This window comes from Nelusetta ayraudi, unplaced genomic scaffold (genome assembly GCF_046127955.1).
Source record: "Nelusetta ayraudi isolate G7.1 ecotype Tasmania unplaced genomic scaffold, CSIRO-AGI_Nayr_v1 ptg000033l, whole genome shotgun sequence".
NCBI classification, from domain to species: Eukaryota; Metazoa; Chordata; class Actinopteri; order Tetraodontiformes; family Monacanthidae; genus Nelusetta; species Nelusetta ayraudi.
This window is the reverse complement of record NW_027466083.1, coordinates 454,500-466,692: the sequence shown is the minus strand read 5'-3', so window position 1 is coordinate 466,692 and position 12,193 is coordinate 454,500. Positions and strand designations below refer to the sequence as shown.

Genomic DNA, 12,193 nt, shown 5'->3' with positions numbered 1-12,193 from the left:
AGTGAAGACAAAAAGAAATGTAATGGAAGTTTTCACATGACTCACAACAATTTACCACTAGTTTCCGACTATGACTACAACATGACTACATACTGTCTCATACTGAGCTTAAAGGTTACGCGTGTAATATTTGGAAATTTCGAGTGGCTACATTTTAGATTACGGTGCTTCTTCACTCTCTCTCCCCCTCCTGAGCTTTCCGGTGAGCTACGGTGGCCTGTGCACCTAAACTTGGAACCTTGCCCGCCTTCTTCTTCGTTGGTGTTTTTTTTTCAAAAGTGAGCAGTCACATTATTACGAAACGTGCGGTCAGGCAGCTGGATTGTCCACAACAGGCTTCCTTAGAAATATGGCGGTGCAAGATGGCAGCTGGCTGGCAGCAAAACCCTTGCTAGATGTATATTCGTAAAAAGGAGAACCATTCTAAGGTTAGGAAAACCAAATTACTTTTAATGTGCTGCATTACATACTTCCATTAATGTACTTATGGACAGTGTTTTAAGTTTTTACCACGATAAAAATCATAAATCAAGCCAGAAATGGCACGATTGGCCTTTAGGTTTCCCAGACAGATTGTTCCCTCTCTTATAATACCATTATATCTAGCACTATGTACCAATACATGCTGTTAAACAGGACTTTGAGTGAAGTCACAGAGCAGCAACGGTCGGCCCCTTTGCTAGAAATTCTGTCTAATTGTTCTTGGAAGCCAAAGGGTAGACGGCCCCAAAAAGAGGAAGAGGTTTAAATATTAAAGATTATCAGAGTGCCCTTTTGATGACGGAGTGCTCCACACAAGCTGACACAAGTAACTACTGTATAACATCCTCTAAATGACAAAAAACAGATTGTGTTTAAAAGCAGCACTGAACCTTGAAAAAAAACGAATCAATCATATAACTACTTTTTAATTAAAATAAACTACTGCTACAGCAGTAGTTTCTTTGAGGGGAATGTATCTTGGTAAAATGCTTTCTTTGTTCCTCAGAATTATTGACTATTTTTGTTGGACTTTTTTAAGGTGGGCAAGAAGGTTCAAATTAACCACATTTGAACTTTGCACTAAGGGAGTGCAATGTATACATGATTCTAAATAACTATAGAGCAATTTGGTCAACGGAGGTTACTCTGAATGTGCTATAAAAATATAAACTGAGCCTTTTACTTGAGCATTACCACTGCTTTTCATTGTAAAACTAACTGTGAATTCTCAATTATTTTCATGTTGTTTTCTTTTTTCTTCTTCTTTCTTTTTTTAAAGTCTACACATCCTGTTAATGCAGATTGACATTATGGGCATGCAAACTGATTTTCAGGTCACTAAAGACTGAATTTTCGGAAGCAGTGACCTTATCTTTCGGCAACAATGAATAAAAGACAAAAACACCCCAAAAAAATAGCGGCATTAACCTATCTAGCATGATTTGTTTTTCTAGATAAATGTACTATCTATTCTATCTATACTTTTCATTAGCAGTGAAATATTCAGAAAATCAACTTTATTGCTAGTCCATGCAGGACCCCCCACCCATTGCAGTGCATTAATGTTGTTATTGTTGAGCCATTTCTGCTTTTCTTCAAGCTTCTCAGTGGCCAACATGTCCTCAGGGTTACATTATATAGCATACATCACAACCACTTGGACTGTCATGTGCTTGACATCATCTGACAGCCTGCATATGCGATTGCATTTTTTTTTTCTTCTTTTTTTGAAATACTGCTAGTGTGTCACTCACTGCTTTGTTGAGGTTTTTTATTGGATGAGAGGCTGAAAAATGTGTTTTCAGAAACACCAATGTATTTGTAGGTAGACGATATTACAATGAAGTAAAGCAGTGGGTGCTTTGGGGGATAAATGTATGCTTGTGCAGCAGTATGGTTTCACCGCGAGTCTGGAACAAACATGCTGCTGGAATCCCATTAATAAGCCAGAGAGGGAGGCATATCTGTGGTTTGCCTTTTATCTGTTGGCGTGGCACAAAGAGCACACAGCCCGTATGAAGACATGAAAGGCTCTTTCTGAACCAGAGAGTTTTTATTACTTGCTTTTAAGGAAGTTTGAGCTTTGTGAAGTTAAGCAAAACTATTTAGATGCGTCTGTTGCTGGTACATATCAATTAAGTTTACTGGCCAAAGAGAAGAACTATTCTCCCTGGGCTTATAGGCTTAGGGTATGTTTTCTTATTGTGTGTTTGAATGTCAAACATGCCAAGAGAGCTGGTCAGGGTGCACAGTGCTCGCAAAAAGAAGCTCCTCCTACTTCAAGTAGGACGGAATACAGAACTTAATCAACACTTAATCGATTATCGATTGACGATTAAGAATTTAATCAACAATTCATCGATTAGCGATTAACTGTCGATTAAGAATTTAATCGATTAAATTAAATTAATTGCAAATAATTGAATAATTAATTAATAGAACAGTTACTTTTAAAAAAAAAAGTTGAAATGTGATCTATTAGAAGTCAACTTGAAGTCAGAGGATAAATGTAAAAATGGGTCACATTGGACCCTCAACATTATTGCAGGGTTAAATAATGTGTTCCTTACACATTTTTCATCTTGAAATTTAGGCTCTCAGGAAAAATCGCCACTGATCAATTAATCGTTAATCGATCGATCTACTAATCAACTAAATCAACTACTCAATCAACTAACAATTGCATCCCTAGTACCGAACACGGTGCCAATTGCATATGAAACATTTGAAGGATTTCTGCTAAATTGCAAGTTAAATATGAATCATAATGAACTTTTATCATCCATCAATTTCAAATCGGGCTGATTTCCATTTCATACACAAAAGGCTATAAATGTATCCTCATTATACTGTAGGTTCAGTGCATTAAAGCACTGTTCAAAATACCTTCCCTGTGAGTGTAGCTCTGGAGCCAACACTGCATGCGGCAGCAGCAACTTATTACCTTCTCAGAGATTCCACAGTGGAGAATGTTCTCCCTTTAATTGGATCGCAGTATGTAGACCAACACTGGCTTTACATCTTTACATAAACACATCTGGACACGCCTCCCCTTCCCCCCATACTCCTCCTCCTCCTCTCCACTCTGTGTTCCCTTTTCACACAATATCTCTCTTCTCTTCCTCTTTTTACTCATTTTTTTCTGTTTCCTACTTCATCTAGCTTCTTTTTTCTATTCTGTGCTTTTCTCTCCTCCTTTTTATATCTCTGCGTGTCTGTTCCCCAGCACAGTAATATGATCTCTTCTATCAAGCTGACAGAGCCGTGAATCAAAAGACACACAGAGAGAAATATAGTACAAACCTTAGTAGCCCCACCCCCACTGCACGCACACACACACACACACACACACACACACACACACACACACACACACACACACACACACACACACACACACGCACACACACACACACTCTCTCTCATCTACAACATCCCTACCCCCAACAACTCCTCTCGCTCTCGCTCGCTCGCTCTCTCTCCAGTCCCTACCCCCAACCACAGAGCTTGCCGTTTCTCTACATCCCTTGCCTCTATCTTCTATCTCTCCCTCCCTCCCTCTTCTTTTTGAAACAAATGCACTGCACTTACAACAACGCGCTGCAACGCTGCATGATTTTTGCGTGCACGGTATTTTCTGTGCATTGTGAGATTCTGAGCTTGAGTGAAAGGCAGCAAGCTTGGATACAGTACAGCGATCTAAGTCATGAAACACGTGGGTGAAAACTGGGGCTTTAATGGAGCATAATGAATAAGTTCAACTCAGCTCGTGGAGACACTGATGTGATATACGTGTCGGCTCAATCAACACTTAATGATGCCGAATGTTGCAGTTGCAGTTGGATCAGGATCAAGGATCAGATGTTGTGCCCTAGTTTCCAAACTACACACTTGCGTACACACAGTTGATGCTGTGCAGAGATCGTCACTGTGTCCGGTCTTTGTGAGCCAGTTATGAAACATATTTGATCCTTTGTACATAGAAGAAGCGTTGTCAGAACATAAATATATATATATATATATATATATATATATATATATATATATATATATATATATATATATATATATATATATATATATATATATACACACATATATATATATATATATATATATATATATATATATATATATATATATATATATATATATATATATATATATACATATACATATATACACATATATATATATATATATATATTTTTTTTTTTTTTTGCACTTCATTAGTTATTTAAACTGCAATGGCCACTCAAAAGACGCAAGTTAAAATTTGCAAAACCAGCTTCATCATCCAGAGTGTCGTGATAAATAAGTGCATTTTACAGGTGCTGGATGCGGTTAAAGTCAGTTCAGTGTTGCTGCATAGCAGAACTCCTGCTGTCAGAGGCTAAGAGTGCAGTACTTTAGGTACGGGATGCTACAATTTGGAGTTTTGCCAGTAGACGGTGCACTGACATTTGCAATTCATTTTTTGGCTCATTGCCAAGGCCGTTAAATAGACATAAATATTTTTCTACTTCAACATAGAGAACATTATGTCTCTCCGGTTATGAACTCGACAGCTTTATCATTCCAAAGTCAACTTACATTTTAAAACACATCGACATGGCAAAATGAGGAAAGTAAAAACTACTCAGCTGTGTTGTCTGAAAAATGGGTTTAAAAAAAAAAACTGCTTCAGCTAAAATAATGATTTTGTTTTAAAAATCCTTTTAAATTAATTCAAATGTCCCCAAAGTAGCTACTATATAGGTTTTAATTAACTCGATCGAATGGTTCCAAGGGCAAGAAATGGTTTCAACCATGTCAAAAATGTGCGACTTGTATGTTGAAACTGTCTGCTGTCTCTTGTCCTGGATCAAAATTCTTTGGTTTGTTGGTTTAAGAAAGGACAGAACTTCGACATGGTACACTAGGCACTGGGGATGTTTTGACGAATCCTTTTTGCTGCCTGACAGTTTTAACACTTTAATAGGCGGCAGAACTCAGCGCGCAGTTGTTGGACGGGCAGAAAAATGAACGGTGAAAACGCAAATGAAATGATTTCATTTCTTGTTCTGCTTAACTTACACTGCTTAGTGCTGCGTAGTGTTGTATACATGTACAGATAGATAGATAGATAGATAGATGTACCACGTTCAAGGCTTTAAAATGCTTCTGAATAGCAAACTACATATCAATATCGCCGTACATGACAGCAATATTGATATGAAAACAAATCAAAGGTGGCCATCTAGAGTGAATCACCAAAGCGGCAGAGTAACATTCCATCTAGACTCCTTCCCTTCAAGTGCAAGCCTGGTGCCTGCAGCATGTTAGCATTGCTGATTTTCGTTGATAAACTAAGCAACACAATCGCATTTAAACGACCTGATGAAGTCAAATTTAATTGAACTGAAAGAAGGACTCGAGGCAAACCAGAGTCCTCGCTGCTATGAAAACAGTGAGGGAAATGAAAAGACAGCTTATAATGGCCTCAACACAACTACAAAAAAATGAGCATGTTCCATTGTGGACGCTGAAAAGAGGACAAGCTAGTCTCAACTTTCACTGCAGCTCTCATCAGCTGCACCTAGTTAAATAAATAGGCTATTCATCACCGGCCAATGAGCACAATGTATTTATTCAGGGGAAGAAAATAAAACTGACAGTATGAAGGAGTCGATAAATTCTGTATTGATCGACCATAATTGCTTAACCGTAGGCCTCCTCAATCCTGAGCTCTACCAGGTACAGCGTTGCACGTGACCCTGACCCTTGACCTTACTCTAGACGGACACTCCCAAAAGGACTTTACAGAGACACCAATTAACTCCCGACAATGCTGCCAACTCTTGTAAGCGAGGACAATGGTGAGCAAACCCAGAGGAAGATGTTTTGTTTTGTTTTTATCACTCACAAAGCCATTCATTTTTTTTATTTGTCGCTCTTCAGTTAGTTCTTAAAATGCGGTGCGTGTTAATACTTAATTACCTTTCAATTAGAAGCGGTGAGGTTTTAATTAAGGGTGTCATTACACCACTAACATCACCTCCGGGGTAAAATTACAGCCTGTATATCCTCCAGTGAGTAAGAAAATGACTCATTTGGATGGAATACCTTCAATGGCTGCGCGGATAACTAGAGCCTAATAAAGCAATTAATTAGCACTTAATTGGCAATTATTGCCACGCTGGATGAACACACGTAGAGGCGGGGGGGATGGGGGGGCGGATCGAAAAAAGGCACGCACGAACGTATTATTTAGTTAATGTTTTGTTTTGTTTAAAAAAAAAAATAATAATAATCAATCGACGTCCTGCCAAACCATATTGGAAAAGAATAAGAAACGGAGTCCCTGTTTTCCCAGCTTACCTTGCTGCTGCCAAAGGCCGGGTCAGAGTAGGAGATCTGCCCGAGCCTGGTGTGGTCTGACGCGGCCAGTGGCTGCGGAGGAGGCGGGTAAACTGTCACATCCATGGCTGAAAATACATCCACTTCTTCGTGTGTCCGCGACTTTTCTTTCTTCTCCTACGTGTTGGTGGGCGCCAAGAGAGGTCCTCCAGTTCTGTCGAACCGAGAGGTTTTTGCGGCGACGACTTCCGACTGGACCAGAGAGCGAGAGCACCACCACACCACTACCAACACCGGTCCGAAATCACAATCAAGACAGAAGCAAGTAAGTAAAGTTAAACTAGCGTCACGAGTCGGTGGACTTTGAATTGGCGCTCCTCTCCTCGCGGCTTCCACGCTAAAAAAAAACAAAAAAACAAAAAAAAAAAAAACAAGTGCAGTTGACGCCGAGCAAACTTCCCGCTGAAGCAACTTCTTGCTACCTGCGCTGAGAGAAAGCCGCCTAATGAAAGGTGCGAGAAGTCCGTGGACCTGGGGGACCTGTGGTGCCGGAGCCCGGCCGTGTCCGTCCCTGTTCGGGACTGCTGCCTTCGTTTCAACGGTGCTGCTCCAGAGCTGCTGCTGCTGCCGCTGCTGCTGCCGTGCGTGCTTCTCTCGGTGCTGTGGTACCTCGCGGACCAGTCATACAAAGACCTCCTGCATTAACCCACAGCAGTGGGGAGCCGCGAGCAAACCCGGAAGTCCATTCGTTTTTACAAAATAAAAGCGCTGTTTCAAGCAGGGGTCGCGCACTCCGCGTTGGAACGAGGAGCTGGACGCAGCTTCATCATCCCGGGGACGACAGTCTATGTCTTAAAGCAAAATTCAGATAATTCTCTATTGTAAAAAGAAGAAAAATGTCGTCGAATAACAGGTCGCTTTTGTTTTCAAAGTCGCCGTCGTGTCGTATTAGTTCTACCTTGACGAAGAGGATGGAAAGGAGGTGAAATGTGCTCCACCTAGAGGAGAACACATTGCAGAAAGGTCCAACCAGGCATTGCTGTCTCAGAACACTTGCCGTGTTTCTCAAACGCAATAAACCCGTCAAACTTGTTTGGGATTTCTACTGTGGTTGCTCACATCCCTGTGGTCACCTCGTGACTGACATGGAATCTGAACACTTGCTCGTTTCTTGTTCTTGTTCTTGTTCCTTTTGAAGTTTTGTTCAATTTGCGTGATCATTCATTGGCGAAATGACCATCAAATTTAAGAAGTGTGTGAGGTCCAGAATAAAACGTGCCAAATATTTCACCCTGGTGCTGTTTTGTGTGGTTTGAGTGACTGGGTGATTCAACTCTGTCAGTCGCAAGCAACAAAGTAGACATATTGCTAATGTTGTGCTGTATTTAAAAAAAAATAATAATAAAAAAAAAAAAATAGGAATAGTGAGGACAGCGAGAGAGCCACAAGATCCTGGCACCTACTGCTAATGCATCTCACCAGCTTATTGACATGTAGCTCAACATTAGCATGTAGCATGCGGGGGACGTGCAGGTCACAACTTCATGAGAGCATTTGGGAGTTGTTGCATTGTGTGTTTGATGAGTTTTAAGGGAGACGGTCCTGTACTGTTCACCTCTATTCTCTTAGCTGAGCAGCTCAAGTGTCCGATCTTAAAAATAACAAGAACTGATACTGAAAGGGAATTGACCAACTCACATAACTACAGGGATTATGGCGTTAGGCAAATTTGCCAAAAATGTGGAATCATCCCTTTAACTGAGATTTGTCTCAGGATCTAGCATGCGTAGGCGGATCCCACCAGACTGCTTTTGGGTTGAGGTCTGAAGTGTTGGCCAGCCACCCCATTCTCTTTACACCAGTATTATGCAGGTGGGCTGTGATAACACTGGCATTGCCATCTTGGGGTGAAGGCTCAGCTTGTGGAGCTAAATGACAGCACTGCAAGTGTCCTTCAGTGTTAATGGAGATGAAACCCCACGCCATGATCCTGCCCACCACTAAGACCTGCTTCGCATTGTCTCATGTATTGTCCCAATCAGGTGCTTGTGAGAAGGCTTTGGGGGGAGGGGTTCACTTGGAACCTCGCCCACTTCTCAGATGTGATGTTCATCCCACAAATGCATGCTCATAAGACAGGTGGCGCCACTCTTGAATTAAAATAGACGAGCAGATCCAGGTGGGATGGCAAGGTGACAACCAAGGCACGGTGAATCGAGCGCGACCATCCACGTTTGTTTTTGACGAGTTCTTAATTGAATGATGCATCAATTAACAGAAGCATGTGAACAAAATTGTGTCTTTGTCACTGCTGACCAGTGTAAGTAGAAACCCACCCACCCACTCACTCATTGGTGAGTCAGTTCACATTGTCATGTGTCATTTGTGTTCTGTCTCTGCTGCAGCTCACTGTGTATGATATAGTTGTGGTTTGCCCTTTCAGACTGCTGTTGAATATAAAATTCCGGAATTTAAAAAAAAGAAAGAAAGAAAAAGAAACCTCGGCTGCTCTCTTCAAATAATACGGACAGATTGCTTTGAGCATGATTCCTAATGCTGGGCTACACTTTTATGGATATTTACATTATGCTCCTCACTCACAAGAAAATAAAATACCAACTGCGCCACTATCTGCAGAGCAACGCCAGCCATGTCATTGGACAGACAGCTGATATTTCTCAGCTAAAACCTCCAAAGCTCAACAGTTCGTCCAGAACAGAGCTGTTTTGTATTATATTTTGCTCACATTGTATTTCAGTTTGACATTTTAATGCGTTTTTCGCTCAGCAATTCGGCGGCAATTTCTGCTCAGATTGCCTCATATTTTCCTCCAGCAGCAACAGTTAACTGCATCCATCCACCAGTCGTTCAGTGCCACACCAAGTCTTTTGATGACACTTGCAACATATTCATTAACAAGAGGGCTGAAGGTAATTTTCCCACTTTTGTCTGTTGTTGTCTTTTGTGTGATACGCCTGGTCTTCTGTTCAAAAGACTTTCCAGTGACTCCATGCGTCACCAAGCAATGTAATGTGTTCCATTTTCTCCATTTAAAAAACCACAATTTTTTGTTAATCTTTTTTTTTTTGTTCGAGCCAGGAGTCAAAACTGGATGCAGGAATTATATTAGTGCCCAGATTCCATATTTTCTTATGGCAATCGTGTAGTTTCACGTTTACAATTTTGAGGGATTTTTTTTCTTTAAACATCTCACTTTGTACTGTGAATAACAAAGTGAGTAAATAGATTCCAGCGATGGTTAAAGCTCCTGCATGTGCGTACCTTTATATGGTGTCAGAGCTACCACAGTGTGTGAAAATACCCTGGCGTGGTGAATGGAGGCTTTGTGAAGAGACAAAAAGCCTCCAGCTAACCAAATGTGGTGTCGATTCTTATCAGGGTGTGATCAATGTGTGATTTGGAAATGGCCTGACACTCTCATTGTAGCAGGTGGAGTGGAGTGCGTGCCCCCCCCTCCCTCTCCCATACACTTTCTTCACCCCTTCACCATTAGGATGGAGTTATTTTGAGTCCAGATTGGGTTCCATCAGCTGTTGTCTGCACCACAACAGACAGCTGATGAGGGGGATATTCCACATTCATCATGTTTCCCTTCAAGGAAATGTTATAAAACGAGTCCTAATGATGTGAGAAGGTTTTTTTTTAAACTATTATCTTTAGTCCTTAGCAATGTTTGGACTATCTATGGAAGACAACTGTCGACAAAGGCCTCTGTTGCCCATTCTGTCAGCGCCACCTCCACACCCGAGCACTGGACCACATTTTCTTGTCTCATGTGCTTTTGTGTGTCGTGATTATTTATTCATTTGTTTTGTCTTTATTTAACCAGTGACCTGGCAAAGAGGCAGATGGAAAAAAAATAGAAGGGAAAATTAATAGAAAAAAACAAACACAGCTCATGCAGTTTATATTACCTATCAGCATGTATGCATCACGCTCCTGCCAGGAGATCCAGCAGTTAACGTATTGTGTTTTGTGCAGCTGTTTGTCTAACGATGGACTCGGCTGACTAACTGACTAGTTCAGCCCCTCTCCAATTTCAAACCAGAGGGTCTTAAGTAACACAACAGTCAGTCTTTATATGCGGGGTTCCTTTAAGGGTCAGGTTTAGAACGGACAGCTCTTTCACGTATTTCATTCATTTATTTTGTACTTATTCCTCCCACTTACACAACATTTTCACCAGTATTGAGGCAATCAATATTTCCTTTTAACAACAATTTTAAGCATTACCACTTTTAAAAGGACTCAAATTCAATTCAATTTTCTAGAAATAATTGTGGGCTAATGGCAGAATATGTGTATGTGGTTGGCTTTGTGCGATAACATCCTCACACACACTTTAGTCCGTGTTTGTTCCTCAGGAAGAAAAAAAAAGATTTTCTTCCGTTGATATGAATTACGTACATTTATTAGAAATATTTACGGGCTACTATAGAAGTGTGGTAAATCTAAAGGCTCATTGTGTAACATTTGAAGGGATCTATTGACAAGAAAGGTGCATATGTACGTTTCAAGTGAGAGAATGTCAGTAAAACAAAAGAAATGCCTTGTCTCCTTGCGCTGACGAATGTTTCCATTTACGGAGTGGACGGACGCAGGATTTGATTTGAGTTCCTGATGCTGATCTCACAGCTGCTATGATAAGCAGATCAAGAGGGAAGCGGCAAACTGAGATCACAGTGCTTGAAAATATACACTTGAACGTCGCATTAGTCTGATTTGTGTATTTACTGATTTATTCCCTCTGGATATAATGACCCTCGTAATGAACAACTCGGTCTTTTATCAGGTTCTAAAGGACAGAAGAATTTGCCAGGCAATTTAAAGCCATCGCGCGGGCTGAGACCACACAATGCTGCATTATTATGATTGTTACGCGCATAGAGCTGGTAGATAAAAAGAAGTGCGTTTATAGGAGGACTCTGGGAATGAAAGTAGAGCAAATGCTGTTTTCCTCCTCTGCCGATGATCCGTAATGACACAACAACACATTTCCATTAGCTGCAGATAAATACATGTACACAGATGCTCGTAAACAAAGAAATAGTCTCCCACCCACTCTCTCTCTCTCTCCCCCCCCCCCCCTCTCTCTTTCTCCCTCTAACGAAAACACACACACACAAATATGCACACCTCAGTGATTCCTATACATAAGTCCCCTTAAACAGATGGTCACACATGCCTAGCAAACACAAAAAAAACTACACACACATGCTTGCGATCTTCATACATGTACAAAGGATATGTGTGCCTGGATGTGTGTGAGAAACAAAGTCACACATTAGTTTCTATATTCAAAGCTATCATCACCAACAGTACGGGGGGGGGGGGGGTGACAGAATAAGTTTCACTCTGTGACTTCAAGTCATTTCTTTCCTCACGTTCTCGCTCGTCACACACATGTGACCAGACACATGCACGTATATACTACACCACAATCCAGCACACAGAACATACATACAGTGTATGATCTGCCTGCCCATCCCCCCAACTCACACACACTCACACACGCGTTCATATATGCACCACCCTCCCCCCTTGTAAAAGGCATAATTCACTTCCACATTCTCCTCCCCCACACACTCTTTCTCTCTATAAGCACAAACGCGCGCGCACACACACACGCACACACACACACACACACACACACAGAGTAGCGCACGCACACCACTAAACCAATCACAACATAAATGCACACAAACTGCCTGCCCACATATAGAGTCAGACACACCGCACACATAGTGTATAGGCAGCGGTATGACTATAAGCATCTGCAAGCATATACATACACACAATGCCTGTGCCGTGCAGTATATACATGTCAACTTATATTTATAGTAAATCCATG

The 12,193-nt window shown here is 41.2% G+C and overlaps 1 protein-coding gene across 2 annotated transcripts in view; it reads right to left on the bottom strand.

Annotated features, from left to right (window-relative positions):
- Nucleotides 1-7,003, bottom strand: part of tox (thymocyte selection-associated high mobility group box) — a 42,069-nt gene extending 35,066 nt beyond the window's left edge. Inside the window, exon 1 of one of the 2 annotated variants that reach the window (XM_076031329.1) lies at nt 6,343-7,003. In XM_076031329.1, coding sequence (XP_075887444.1) covers nt 6,343-6,447 — 105 coding nt within the window. In that variant the 5' untranslated portion in view covers nt 6,448-7,003. The remainder of the gene's footprint in view (nt 1-6,342) is intronic. The other variant, XM_076031328.1, reaches the window with a different exon arrangement.
- Nucleotides 7,004-12,193: the final 5,190 nt, after the last annotated feature.